Source organism: Strongylocentrotus purpuratus, unplaced genomic scaffold (genome assembly GCF_000002235.5).
Source record: "Strongylocentrotus purpuratus isolate Spur 01 unplaced genomic scaffold, Spur_5.0 spur5_scaffold_6, whole genome shotgun sequence".
Classification (NCBI taxonomy): domain Eukaryota; kingdom Metazoa; phylum Echinodermata; class Echinoidea; order Camarodonta; family Strongylocentrotidae; genus Strongylocentrotus; species Strongylocentrotus purpuratus.
In genome coordinates this window covers 11,209,982-11,224,737 of record NW_022145612.1, presented here as the reverse complement: position 1 = coordinate 11,224,737, position 14,756 = coordinate 11,209,982, and the positions used below count along the sequence as shown (strand labels likewise).

General features: G+C 39.9%; 2 protein-coding genes across 2 annotated transcripts; both read right to left on the bottom strand.

Moving 5' to 3' along the window:
• Nucleotides 1-760: 760 nt before the first annotated feature.
• LOC115919380 (cholecystokinin receptor-like) lies at nt 761-1,803 on the bottom strand. Its single transcript, XM_030973012.1, has 2 exons — nt 1,342-1,803; nt 761-856 (listed from the first exon to the last, which is right to left on the bottom strand). Exons 1-2 carry the CDS (start codon nt 1,801-1,803, stop codon nt 761-763), a joined length of 558 nt encoding a protein of 185 aa, XP_030828872.1.
• Nucleotides 1,804-6,318: 4,515 nt separating this feature from the next.
• On the bottom strand, nt 6,319-7,362 carry LOC115919378 (cholecystokinin receptor-like). The gene is made up of 2 exons (XM_030973007.1): nt 6,898-7,362; nt 6,319-6,414 (listed from the first exon to the last, which is right to left on the bottom strand). The coding sequence occupies exons 1-2, from the start codon at nt 7,360-7,362 to the stop codon at nt 6,319-6,321; spliced, it is 561 nt and encodes a 186-aa protein (XP_030828867.1).
• Nucleotides 7,363-14,756: the final 7,394 nt, after the last annotated feature.

Genomic DNA, 14,756 nt, shown 5'->3' with positions numbered 1-14,756 from the left:
AAACATGCAATTTATGTAATAGTAAACTCCATCGCACCCTATACGATCTGACTACGATCCCAATTTTGATGAATTTGCAATAGTATTAGATATGAGTATTCACATTTCTAAAATTTTAATGATCGATGATTGAAATAGTCATATCATTATCAAAATTAAAATATCAATGGATTTCAAGTTTCCTTGGAGTCGGAAAAGAAATCGGCTAAGAATCGTAGTGACGTTAGTGCGAATGTGTTTGATTTGAAGCCGATAATCGGCTTTTATTCTGACTATAAAACTTAAATGCACTAAAATTCCAGTTGTAAGTATTCTTCATTTTTGTATATATGTATGTTATCATTATGTAGAACCTACTTTAGGAAGATGATATTTGTTTAGATTTTAGAACTACATGTACATCTATGTGGGTTTTTCTTTAAATCAAACTCAGAAATGACTTTAAATTTTCATTGTGCTTTTTTTGGAAAGGCCAGCAACCTCCTGTTTAAAGACGAAATTGGTGACTCAAACAAGGAAACGTGAACAAATGCGGAAATAAATTCGAAAGACATATTACATATTCCGGACATCGAATTAGAGTTGTGATTTGGGTGTGAGGTTAGTATATTTAGGATTGAAGTTTAGTTCGATTCGGTTTATTTCATATTTCACATTTCTCCTAACACATAGTGTGTTTTGCCTGTTTTTAAGTTCGAAGTTGGTTATTGTTATTGACCACGGATAAATTTTCGCTAGGGCATGTGTCTTTTTTCAGAGCTCAGGTTGTGTGGGTTGAACCGGTCTCTTCGTTCACACCACCGAAATTCACTCCTCTTGAAATCAATGTCATGACTCCTTTTTGAAACTTTCGATACTTGAACGTGTAAATAAAAGGATTACAGCACATATTACAAAATGCCATTACAACAGTGATATTGTAGAACACTTCTGAGATATTAACGTAGCCTCCCAAATTGTAGACCAGGTAGATGATTTGATTCGGGGTCCAGCAGACAGCAAAGGTGAGGGTAACAGTAAAAAGACTTTTAATGATGTTTTTTCGTGCTCGGTCCCTGTAATTCGGAGCAGGCGCCTGCCGACCCGCACTACACTACTGCTTGCATTCCCATCCCTTCGGTTTTCTAGAGAAAGCTCCGGGTCGTGTCCAACTCTGCTCCACATGGACGCAGCGATTCGAGCATGGACGAACAGCATAAGAGCCAAAAGAAAAAGATACTGACCAAAAAACACGTTTACTCCAATAGCAACCCTTACAGACTTTGGAAACCTCGGTTGACAAACTGTGCCCACGAGACGAGTCGAGAACCAAGCATACAGCTGGTAAACGTATCCTATTACCCAGGGTAGAACAGCTATCTGCATTCCCCTCTTGGTTGTGATATTCTTCTTGTATTTGAAGGGATGTAAGACGGCATAGTAACGCTCCAGACTGATGAAGACCAGGTTGAATGTCGACGCAGTGACAGATGACCAGAAGAAGTACCTCTTGTCGAAAGTCACGCAGATGATTTTGGCACGGATGTGGTTGTCTTCGTTGATTGGTAGTGGAGGTACCCACCAAAGGAAAACAAGAAGAGATGTCAGTAGGTCGATCAGGGACTGGTTTACGATGAGAATATTGGTAACGCCTTGCAGCTCTTTGACACTCCCTATGACGACCAGGACAAATACGTTTCCGACCACATCCAAGGAGGCCAAGATGGTCCACACCACATCCAAAATGAATCTACTCCTCTCATCAGCCATGGGAGATGGCGTTGAAGCCGAAGGCAATTGGTCGTACCACGAAGTTGAATTCATATTTTTGATGAATTTTAAACCGGTGTAAAATGGAAATTTTACGAAATACTTTATAAGAGGTGTATATCTCCCGAGTTTTAGAAATGAAATGAACTTCTTCGAGTCGATAAATTTGCTTGAAAGAGAACCGTCATAGTAATGACAGTATCCTAGAAATGTCAATCAGTGCCGTACCGCAGAGAGCCTGGCAAGAACAATACTGTTTTCATGTACGGTCAAAGATATAACCGGTTCTCTATCTGCCGTTCTCCCCTTCTCAGATAATTTAAAGATTACATACATCATCATCAATGAAAAAAAAATGTCGCAGCTTATACTTTACCATAATTTGTTCAATGTTTATATATTCTCTGCAATATCTTATTTTACCAAGGTACCAGTCACCGCTTCACCTAAATGATTAAAACGGTGACTTAACAAAAGTAACTCTACGAACATAATTATGACTGACAGGTGGTTTATCTCTACTCTTCTTTACAAAAAAGATGATAGGTATGTTTCATTTCAATATGTATAGACATAGGTACTACTATCCTTAATGAAAGATAAGTTATCAAGTACAAAACAATGCTTTCTTTCAAAGACATGAAGGCTAAAACTTGAGTTCTTAATCATGAGAAATGTTTATGACCTGCTCTGCTGTATAATATTTTCTTATTCTTACTCCTCTTATTCCGCAAATAAAAATGGCAAATATCTTACGTACACATAGGCTACATAATTATATTCTGTACGGTCACATACCTATTATCAAAGGAAAACGCCGCTATACCTATGTTTAACTTTTATACATATAAGTTATTTAGAAACTTGGGTGACTAAAGATAAAGATATTCTTTCCCTAATTCAAGAGAGAAATATAGTGTACAAAAAATGGAGGAAAAGAGCAAAAGATGAGAAGCTCTATAAAAGATACAGAGTATTAAGAAATATGGTCCAAAGAGAGGTGAAGAGGGCTAAACTCGATTACTTACAAAACAAGATAGAAGAAAATAAACAAGATTCGAAAAAAATTTGGCAGAATCTAAAAAGCTTAGGATTGAAAAATAAGAAGCGAAAAGAACAAGAATCTGTCATTAAAATTGATGGGGAATTATGTCATGATAAGATGGCCATCGCTGATGAATTCAATTCTCATTTCACAAATGTGGCTGCCAAATTAGTAGACAAACTCCCCCCTTCCAAAGACTTTTTCAGCGCAGACAATGATTGTATTCGTGACTTTTACGAAAGAAAAGGTGTACGTGAAAACAGCTTCGAGTTATTACCAATCAGTGAACAATTTGTTTTCAAAGAGTTACGTAAGTTGAATGTATCAAAATGTACTGGGTTAGACTTGATTCCAGCTAAATTTCTAAAAGATGGTGCGAAGGTTTATTTAAGCCTCTAAGTTACTTAATGAACCTATCTATCTAGACGAGTACTTTTCCAGAGGATATGAAAATAGCAAAAGTGACTCCACTTTATAAAAAGAAAGATAAAACTGATGTTAGCAACTATAGACCTATTAGTGTTTTAAGCGTAGCATCAAAGATTCTAGAAAAAATCGGTCTGTGTTCAAATTGAAAGATACTTCAAAGAAAATGATATAATTTATGAATTTCAATCTGGTTTTCGACATGATTATTCGACTGAAACATGTCTAATTCATTTGACTGATTATTTGAGGAGAGAAACTTCCCAAGGGCGCTTTGTTGGTATGGTGCTCCTTGATCTGCAAAAAGCTTTTGATACAGTTAATCATTGCGTCTTATTGAAGAAGTTACAACTAATGGGTTTTGATAAGGCAAGTTTAGATTGGTTTAGATCCTACTTATCTAATCGGCACCAAGTAGTGGCCATTCATGATATTCGTTCCAAACTAATGCCTATAACATGCGGTGTTCCTCAGGGAAGCATTTTAGGCCCAATTCTATTTTCAATTTATATAAATGATATGTGTATTTGTATAAAAGACTTCAAACTATTATTGTACGCAGATGACAGCGTACTACTCTATTCAAATCCTGATCCTAAATATATTGAGGAAAAGCTCAGTGAACAGCTGTCTACGTGTGTCGATTGGATGACTGATAATAAGCTTTCTTTACACTTGGGAAAAACAGAAAGCATTTTATTTTGTTCTAAAAGTAGTTCTAAAAAGTCATTTGAATTCAAAGTGACACACAATAATCAAGCAATCAAGAAAAAAGAGTCTGTGAAGTATTTAGGCATTGAGTTGGCTAGCGCAATTTCATTTTCATCTTTAGTAGAATCAGGTGTAAAAAAAGCAAATTCTCGTCTGAAATTTTTGTACAGATATCAAAGTTGTATGGATTTAAAAGCAAGACGTACACTCTGTTTTGCTCTTACTCTATGTTATTTGACTATGCTAACCCTGCATGGTATAATAACATAAACAAGTCAGATCAAAAGAAGTTGAAGATTATACAGAACAAAATGGTGAGATTTATCAACTGTTCTGGTCCAAGAACTCATGTTGGCTACAGCGAACTTTCTAAAGCTGGTTTTCTTGAAGTCGACCAAAGATCAAAACAACTCGTATTGCATCACGTGCATAAAATATATCATACTAGGTCGAATCATTATATTCGATCCAACTTCGATCTTGTTACTGACGTACATGATTATAATACAAGAAATAGACGATTCAACTTTAACTTACCAAAAAGAGTAGGTACTATTGGAAATTCGTTTTATTACAATGCCATAAAACATTGGAATTCCCTTCCCAATGGTGTAAAAGAAATAGGGAACTATGATCATTTTAAGAGGAAATTAAAGGAATACCTAATACTTGACAGTCAGAGAAGAGAAGTGAATGACATGTTATATGATTGAAATTTTTATTCTTCTGTCGGTTCATACTTTTTCATGTTGTATATACTTATGTTTTCGTACGTTATAGAAATTCTACAAATTCATCATTATTTTCCTCTTCTTCCTTCTCCTCTTTTTCTTCTTCTCCTTCTTCTTTTTCTTCTTGTACTTAATATCATTTTTATCATCAGTTTAATGTTGTTATTATTATTATTATCTTTAATAAGTAGTTCTTTTAATTTTCTTATCTGTCTGTAAATATTACTATTTTAACTTATTAATTTTATACATGTCTGTAAGGGACCCCACTGGAAATAAGCTCTCGAGCTTTCGTGGGTTATCCTGTTCAAGCTGACTTATTTTTGATCTGTTATTATTGTATATTGTTGTATGTTGGAAGCTTGTCGAATAAAAATCAATCAATCAATCAATCATTTTGATTATCTTTGTTATTATCTGGAACAAATTCAAAACAATAGATTTAAATTTATAAACGGTTACGTTTTTCTTTATTTTACACACGCACACACGCGCACACACGCCCATACAGGGATTAGAAATGCAATTAATGTAATAGTAAACTCCATCGCACATATACGATCTGACTACGATCCGAATTTTGATGAATTTGCAATAGTATTAGATATAAGCATTCACATTTCTAAAATCTTAATGATCGATGATTGAAATAGTCATATCATTATCAAAATTAAAATATCAATGGATTTCAAGTTTCTTTGGAGTCGGAAAAAAAATCGACTAAGAATCGTAGTGACGTTATACCAGCAGTGCGAATGTGTTCGATTTGAAGCCGATAATCGGCTTTTATTCTGACTATAAAACTTAAATACATTACAATTCCAGTTGTTAGTATTCTTCATTTTGTATGTATTTATGTTGTCATTATATAGAACCTACTTTAGGAAGATGATATTTGTTTAGATTTTAGAACTACATGTACATCTATGAGGGTTTTTCTTTAAATCAAACCAGAAATGACTTTATATTTTCAACTCATTGTGCTGTTTTGTAAAGGCCAGCAACCCCCTGTTTAAAGACGAAAAATGGTGACTCAAACAAGAAAAATATTAATTCGATAAAACGTGAACAAATGAGGAAATAAAATCGAAAGACATATTCCATATTCCGGACAACTTGTCTATATACCTATATACCTTGAAGGCCACACCTCGCCATCGTGGTGATGAAGATCCAATAGATAGTGTGGTGTGGCAGATAAAACAAGAGATTATTGAAATCGCCCTTAAATTGATTTCTCTATGGTAATTGCGATCGTGTTTCGAGTTCAATCTTGACTCCAATATTCTAAACAATCTTTGAAAAAAACTTGAGTATAATTTTGTTAATGTATACCCGAATAGTGCATGCACGCACTTTACCATGTCCAGCTTCCTCGACAAATCGACCATTTATTATTAGGGTGACCACGTGCTTTGGCGACATCTCCGATCTCTAGTTGGCCGGTCTATGGGAACATCGGATTACTAGAGATGTGAAATTGGTTTGAGGTTAGTCATACATAGAATTGAAGTTCAGTTCAGCTCGATTCAGTTTATGTCATATTTTACATTTCTCCTAACACATAGTGTGTTTCGTCATTTTCAAGTTAGGAAGTTGGTTATTGTTATTGACCACAGATAAATTGTCGCCATGGAATGTATCCTTTTTCAGAGCTCAGGTTGTGTGGGCTGAACCGGTCTCTTCGTTCACACCACCGAAATTCACTCCTCTTGAAATCAATGTCATGACTCCTCTTTGAAACTTTCGATACTGGAACGTGTAAATAAAAGGATTACAGCACATATTACAAAATGCCATTACAACAGTGATATTGTAGAACACTCCTGATAAATTAACGTAGCCTCCCAAATTGTAGACCAGGTAGATGATTTGATTCGGGGTCCAGCAGACAGCAAAGGTGAGGGTAACAGTAAAAAGACTTTTAATGATGTTTTTTCGTGCTCGGTCCCTGTAATTCGGAGCAGGCGCCTGCCGACCAACCACACAACTGCTTGCATTCCCACCCCTTCGGTTTTCTAGAGAATGCTCCGGGTCGTGTCCAACTCTGCTCCGCATGGACGCAGCGATTCGAGCATGGACGAACAGCATAAGAGCCAAAGGAAAAAGATACTGACCAAAAAAAACGTTCACTCCAATAGCAACCCTTACAGACTTTGGAAACCTCGGTTGACAAACTGTGCCCACGAGACGAGTCGAGAACCAAGCATACAGCTGGTAAACGTATCCTATTACCCAGGGTAGAACAGCTATCTGCATTCCCCTCTTGGTTGTGATATTCTTCTTGTATTTGAAGGGATGTAAGACGGCATAGTAACGCTCCAGACTGATGAAGACCAGGTTGAATGTCGACGCAGTTACAGATGACCAGAAGAAGTACCTCTTGTCGAAAGTCACGCAGATGATTTTGGCACGGATGTGGTTGTCTTCGTTGATTGGTAGTGGAGGTACCCACCAAAGGAAAACAAGAAGAGATGTCAGTAGGTCGATCAGGGACTGGTTTGCGATGAGAATATTGGTAACGCCTAATTGCAGCTGTTTGACACTCCCTATGACGACCAGGACAAATACGTTTCCGACCACACCCAAGGAGGCCAAGATGGTCCACACCACATCCAAGATGAATCTACTCCTCTCATCAGCCATTGGAGATGGCGTCGAAGCCGAAGGCAATGGGTCGTACCACGAAGTTGAATTCATATTTTTGATGAATTTTAAACCGGTGTAAAATGGAAATTTTACGAAATACTTTATAAGAGGTGTATATCTCCCGAGTGTTAGAAATGAAATGAACTTCTTCGAGTCGATAAATTTGCTTGAAAGAGAACCGTCATAGTAATGGCAGTATCCTAGAAATGTCAATCAGTGCCGTACCGCAGAAAACCTGGCGAGAACAATACTGTTTTCATGTATACGCTCAAAGATATCAGTGATTATCTCTCTTTCTCCCTCTCTCTCTCTCTCTCTCTCTCTCTCTCTTTCTCGCTCTTGGTCTCTTCCTCCCTCTCCCCACCCCTCTCTCTCCCCCCTCTCTCTCTCTCTCTCCCTCTCTCTCTCTCTCTCTCTCTCTATGTCTGTATTTCTTTCTTTGTCGTTCTCCCCTTCTCATATAATTTTAAAGATTAAATGCGTCATCAATTCATCAATGAAAAAAAAAGAAATGTCGCAGCTTATACTTAGGCCATAATTTGTTTTCATGATAGGTATGTTTCGTTTTAATATGTACAGACATAGGTACTAAAAGTACAAAACAGTGCTTTCTTTTAAAGACATGAAGGCTAAAAGTTTGGTTATTAATCATGACAAATGTTATGACCTGCTTTGCTGCATGATATTTTCTCTTCTTGTATCTGTGCCTTACTTTTACTTCTCTTCTTCCGCAAATAAAAATGGCAGATATTCTTGCGAACACATACATTGTAAAATGTTCGGTCACATACCACACAACCTTTTATCAAAGAAAAACGCCGCTAAGTGACATATAATCTACTTTGATTATTTTTGTTTTTACCTGGAATAAATTCAAATCAATACATTTCAATCAGGGGCGGATCCAGGAATTTCTTTCCCCCCCCCCCCCGGGGGGGGGGGGGGGGCACATGGGGGGCACACGGGGGGTAAGAGAACATATATATATATGTCAAACCATTCAAAAGGCTATATGACCCGATTCTGATAACTAAATTATTTTGCTTGTAATTACACAGGATAGGGGTTAATTAACAATCAAAGAAAAAAACCCGGAATGATATTAAGGACGGCATTTGTTCCCTCTTGAAACGCCGAACGTACCGCGGTGTGTGCAGCTGAATATACAATGGCGTCTTATTTTGTTTACAAGCGACAGATTCCTTTATTTTTGTATCGCTGCGTTTGTCATCAAAATAAAACCATGCGCGGGGTTTAGATTGAGGCAATATATTATACATTGAGCCTGACGGTAGTGAAGTAAGAGAAAGAACTCAAGAGAAGATGAAAACACAGGCACTGAAAATGTGTAAGATGTCATGGGACATCGTCTGCTTGTGCAAATCATGTCCATACTGTGATCTCACACATCTCAGCAGCGTTCGGAGAGCTCTTCAGGTGCTATGCCGGGGCTGTATTCAAGTATTTTGTACTTTATTATAATCATTACTGCGAAAGTTTCCAAGCATTGAATTTTGATAACCTAGTCGAATCAAAATTTCAACTTTGCAATAATGAAAATAAAGTTAGTTTTTAAAATCAATGAATATCTAATGTACTTTAAGGCACCTCCAACACAAATGGGATACGCCACTGCACAAAGTTACAGGTAAAATGTAATTTAAATTAAGAAATCAAGTGATTGCTTGGAGAAAAAAATTATCTCTGCTTTCCATTCTCCATCCAGACGATTAGAATAATGAGTACCTCTTAGGAAGTGATTTATTGAATACTCTCAGTTCCCTGCTGCAGCTGGGCTAAATACGTCTTTAACCATAGGCGCCGGAAGTGGGGGGGCAGGGGGGGCAGTTGCCCCCCAGTCAAAAAAGTGGGGGGGCAAAACGCATTTTTGCCCCCCCAAAACGCCCCCCCCCCCCTCCAAAAAAAAAAAAAAAAAGCAGTAAAGGAATAAACATGGTTTGTATTTTTAACCCAAAAGAACATAACAATAATAAAAACCTGAATTAAAGCACATATACCATTCCATTCAAAGAAAAGGAAAGTTCACAGGAATTAAATTTTTATAAACATTGCGCATGCTACCTATACGGTTTATAATAGCGATACGCGCATATCGTGGACATATTGTGCGAGAATGGGAAAACGTGTCTGTTTTTTTGGTTTTGTTATAGGGGTGAGAAGACATGAGCCCCTGAACGCTGGCGTACTGATGGGGGGGGGGGTATATCTATACGATACCAGTGATTTACACATGTTGCTATTATGACATGATTTTCCGGTATTTTTTCTCCATTTTTTTTAAAGTCATACCTTTTTATGCGTTTGTTGGAAAATAAGAAATTCCCAAATTACAGTCGGGCGAAAAATACGCTTATTTAGAAGCCTTTATGACATGGTCTGCAAAGTGGCTGGGCTCGAGCCCCTCCCCCCTCACTTTTTGAAAAAGTATGTTAAAGAGAAAAAGAAAGAAAGACGGAGAGAAAAAATAAGTGACCTGCCAATGTCACAAATAAGGCATAAAAAATGCTCATCTGACCGTAATTAAATGCCTAAAACCCCAGAGCTTACGGGTGCTCCGCCCCCGGACCCCACCAAGGGCCCTAAGGCGGGCCCCTGGATGCTCATCTGACCGTAATTAAATACCTAAAACCCCTGAGCTTCCGGGGGCTCTGCCCCCTGGACCCCACCAAGGGCTCTAAGGCGGGCCCCTGGATGCTCATCTGACCGTAATTAAATACCTAAAACCCCTGAGCTTCCGGGGGCTCTGCCCCCTGGACCCCACCAAGGGCCCTATAAGGCGGGCCCCTGGATGCTCATCTGACCATTATTAAATACCTAAAACCCCTGAGCTTCCGGGGGCTCTGCCCCCTGGACCCCACCAAGGGCCCTATAAGGCGGGCCCCTGGATGCTCATCTGACCATTATTCAATACCTAAAACCCCTGAGCTTCCGGGGGCTCTGCCCCCTGGACCCCACCAAGGGCCCTATAAGGCGGGCCCCTGGATGCTCATCTGACCATTATTCAATACCTAAAACCCCTGAGCTTCCGGGGGCCCTGCCCCCTGGACCCCACCAAGTGCCCTAGGGCGGCCCCTGGTTGCTCATCTGACCGTAGTTAAATACCTAAAACCCTGAGCTTCTGGGGGCTCTGCCCCCTGGACCCCACCAAGGGCCCTATAAGGCGGGCCCCTGGATGCTCATCTGACCATTATTAAATACCTAAAACCCCTGAGCTTCCGGGGGCTCTGCCCCCTGGACCCCACCAAGGGCCCTATAAGGCGGGCCCCTGGATGCTCATCTGACCATTATTCAATACCTAAAACCCCTGAGCTTCCGGGGGCCCGGCCCCCTGGACCCCACCAAGTGCCCTAGGGCGGCCCCTGGTTGCTCATCTGACCGTAGTCAAATATTAAAACCTCTGAGCTTCTGGGGGCTCCCCCCCCCCCTCTGGAACACGTCAATGGCCTTAAAGAGGCCCCTGGATGCTCATCTAACCGTAATTAAATACCTAAAATCCCTGAGCTTCCGGGGGCTCAGCCCCTTGACACCCTGCCGAGGCTGGACCCCACGCCAATTTACGCTCTACCTGATCGTTAATACTTCACTTTGAAAAACGTTCCGCGGGACCTGCATGTAACGTGTAAGACTGGTGGTGATGCAGATTTTTCGTCTGCCCCCCCCCTTCCGAACGTTTTTTCTCATTACGTCACTGCCCTCGGAAGGTGAGCCCCCTGGAATGTTTGCCCCCCCAATCCCAAACTGCTTCCGGCGCGCCTGTCTTTAACATTCCTTTTGACGAGCAAGTGCGCAGTAATGAAGCTATAGTACCGAGCTAGTATTATTATTATTATTATTATCCTCAATATTTACCTCTATAAGGAAATGTGAATCGCCTGGTGAAATTCTAGATGGCAATTTATGAATTAAACTGTATCAATTTAAAGCAAAAGGACATTAGATATAACATTTGTGGAAGTGTAGAGGGCAAGCGCGTAGACAGGATTTCATTTTAGGGGGGCGGTTGTGAGCACGCGAAGCGTGCGAATCAAGAGCGCGCATAGCGCGCTTCCTAGGGGGTGGGTGCAAGGAGCTTTGAAAGAAGGCGATTCGTTGGACCTGTCTCGACTCATAATCCTTGTCTGAATTCAGTCCGCCTCTCCTGCGCATAGCGCGGAAGCTTTGACCTATTATTAGACAAAGAAGACGATTCGTTGTACCATTCTCGACCCTTAATCCTTCTGTGTTCAGTCCCCCTCCCGCGCGAAGCGCAAAAGTTTTGACGCTTCATTAATTTATTAGAGAAAGAAGACAATTCGATGTACCGTTCTCGACTGTTAATCCCTCTCTGACTTCAGTTTCCTCCCCTCCCGCGCAAAGCGCGGAAACTTTGAAGTTTCATTAAATTATTAGAGAAAGAAGACGACTCGAAGTACCGTTCTCGACTCTTAATCCTTTTCTGAATTCAGTCCCCCCCCCCTCCTCCTGCGCGAAGCGCGGAAGCTTTGACGTATTGTTAGACAAAGAAGTTGATTCGTTGTACCTTTCCCGACCCTTAATCTTTATCTGTATTCAGTCCCCCTCTTTCGAAGCGCGGAAGCTTTGACGTTTCATTAAATTATTAGAGAAAGAAGACGATTCGTTGTACCGTTCTCGACTCCTTTTCCCTTTTTCTTCCTAGGTCCTCTTACTTTTTTCTTCTCTTTCTCTCTCTCTTTTTTTTTTGGCCGGCGTTTTTTTTTTTTTTTTTTTTTTTTTTTTTTTGGGGGGGGGGGGGGGGGGGGGTGGGGGGATCGTCCCCACCGTCCCCTGGCTACGCGCCTGGTAGAGGGATGAGGTAGAGGTATGTGCAAAAAATAAATGTCACGGAATCGTTTCAATTATAACTCTGCCGCTTTTGTTGCTGAAAGTATGGATGTTGGGCTTCATTGAGGTTATTGATACGCTACCAAGAACGCTTTAATATCAGCTTTCAAATTGAATTGATAGGTACTTAACTGGCAGCGCCGCAGCGGCAATTCCCGCCCTCCCTTTGTCAGTTTTTAACCGCTGACTCCAATATACATCATACCTATAACTCACTGATGTGGATGTTAACTCAAGGAAAATACGTGCTTTTCACCGCTTTTGTATTACCATGCTTTTGAGTCATGATTATAATATAGATATCCAATTGTCTTGTTAAGTGCATACGGGAAGAACAAAATGACTGGAGGAGTTTTATTTTGATCGACCAGACGAGATGGATGGATAGCCGAACCAAAAAAAGTCATTATGAATCACATCGATTTCTATTATTATGCCGAATGCTAAAAAGCCTTTTTTGCGTGTCATGCTGAGCTATATTCAGGCAGTAGACAATGACGATTCATGTTTTGCGGGGGTGTAATGGTAATAGTGATAGTCAACAGGGCTCAAATTAATTTTTTTGTCCACGGGGGCTCTTCCCCCCAAAAAAAGAGCCCCCGTGAGGCTTCTCACGGGGGCTCTTTAAGTACTGACGGGGGCTCTTTTTTATACAAATATCCATTGAATTGGTACCTATGACACTCCTCAATTATTTGCTATTTCATCATTATCATTCCAATCAGCATTTTCCCTCTTACAAATTTACAAGCTACATAGCTGTTACTGGCCTGTGTATATAATATATACGCATACAACACTGATCTTTATGATGTCTTTAACGTGACATATCTTCTTCTCCCCTTGCAAACGAGAAAGAAAACAAGGTCATTAAAAGGGATTAAGCGACAAATAATGATTGTGATTCAAATTGATGCGAATATTTGTTTGAATAAGCACTGCTATTCACCCGAATCTTCTTTGTAAAAACAACTTTTACAAATCTCAGTCATGCTTACTGAGATGAGACGTTCCATTCAATGTAAAATACTCATTAAAGAATACACTTCTCCTAATCTGAAAGTGATCTTACAACACAGTGGCAGATTTGCATGGCTGAGATTTGTAAAAGTCGTTTTTACAAAGAAGATTCTGGTGAAAAGCATTGCTTATTCAAAAAAAATCCTTGCATCAATTTGAATCACAATGATTATTTTGTCGCATGATCCTTTTATTAAATAACCTTGTTTTCTTTTTTGTTTGCAGGGGGAAAAGAAGCTATGTCACGTTAAGAAATCATAAAGATCAGTTGTATTATGCGTATATACATTATGATACCAGAACAAATGTTGATTATCAGAATGTCATTTTGGAATACCTCTATACAAATACCACTCATTTTAGCCCGTATCAGTATTAGTATCATGCAATATAAAGCTATTATTCTTTATTTAATTCAGTATAATGCTTTTCCTCAAAAATAGTTTTGCCATTTTGTTAGGGTTGAGACGCTAAGAAATGGTTTCAAATGTACATTACACGAACCCTGAACCATTGCAAAATGATGGTGGTTCTCTCTCTCTCTCTCTCTCTCTCTCTTTACTTTAATCATGCATTATCAACGACATATAAAGCAACCAAAAACTTAGGGTTATCTGAGATAGGTGAAAGTAAGAGTTAAAAAGAAAGTCATGCTAAAACGGCGCTTCACTCCCCCCCCCCCATGAAAAAAATAAAATAGATTAGTAGTCCTCCTCTCCAGCATCCCCCCCCCCCCGCTTTAATATCACATTTTCACTTGGCAGCCCAAGGGGGCCGGGGTGGGAGGAGGGGGTTAAACCCCTAACCCCCCCCCCCCCGTAGATCTGCCCATGTTACCATATCATTCCACGACATCTTGGTCTTCCTCTTCTTCTCAATAGGGACTTTTAGATTTGCGTGGACGTGGACGTGTTACGTCCTTTTAAGGCACTGGCAGTCACATGTCACGTCGTTTTAAGCACTGGCACTGCCTTAAAAGGAGGTCACACGTTTCAGTCATGCACGTTCCCATCGTGCAAATCTAAAGGTCCCTAATATTGATTTACTGGTCGAGGTTCATTATTTGCTAGTCATTTGAAATCACCAGATTTCAGCGGGTTAACGCTTTCACAACGAAAAACTTCTCCATGACCATGTTTCTGCCCTTGCGCGATCGCCTCCAGCTCCAGCAGACATAGCGCGGCAGCGTGCACACGTACCGCTACTAAGGGCGCAGTAGGCCTATAACCACTGCTGACGGCGGCACTGCACTGTGAGCTGAATCGGTAATATAGGCCTACTCATAAAACAAGAAATCTTGCACGCTAATCTAAGTTCCATTTCATTTGAAAATTGATACTCAATATTGTGTTAAAGTTATAACAGAAAAGAAAATCTTTATATTATAATTCCACGGGGGCGATTTTTAATTTTGCAATCGCCCCCGTGAGCAACCTGACGGGGGCGATTATGTAGCTCACGGGGGCGAATCGCCCACCGCCCCCGTGTATTTTGAGCGCTGATATTATTAGTCAATATTATTGACTATTTCAGCCAGGTTAAAGTCATGATTTATTTCGTCT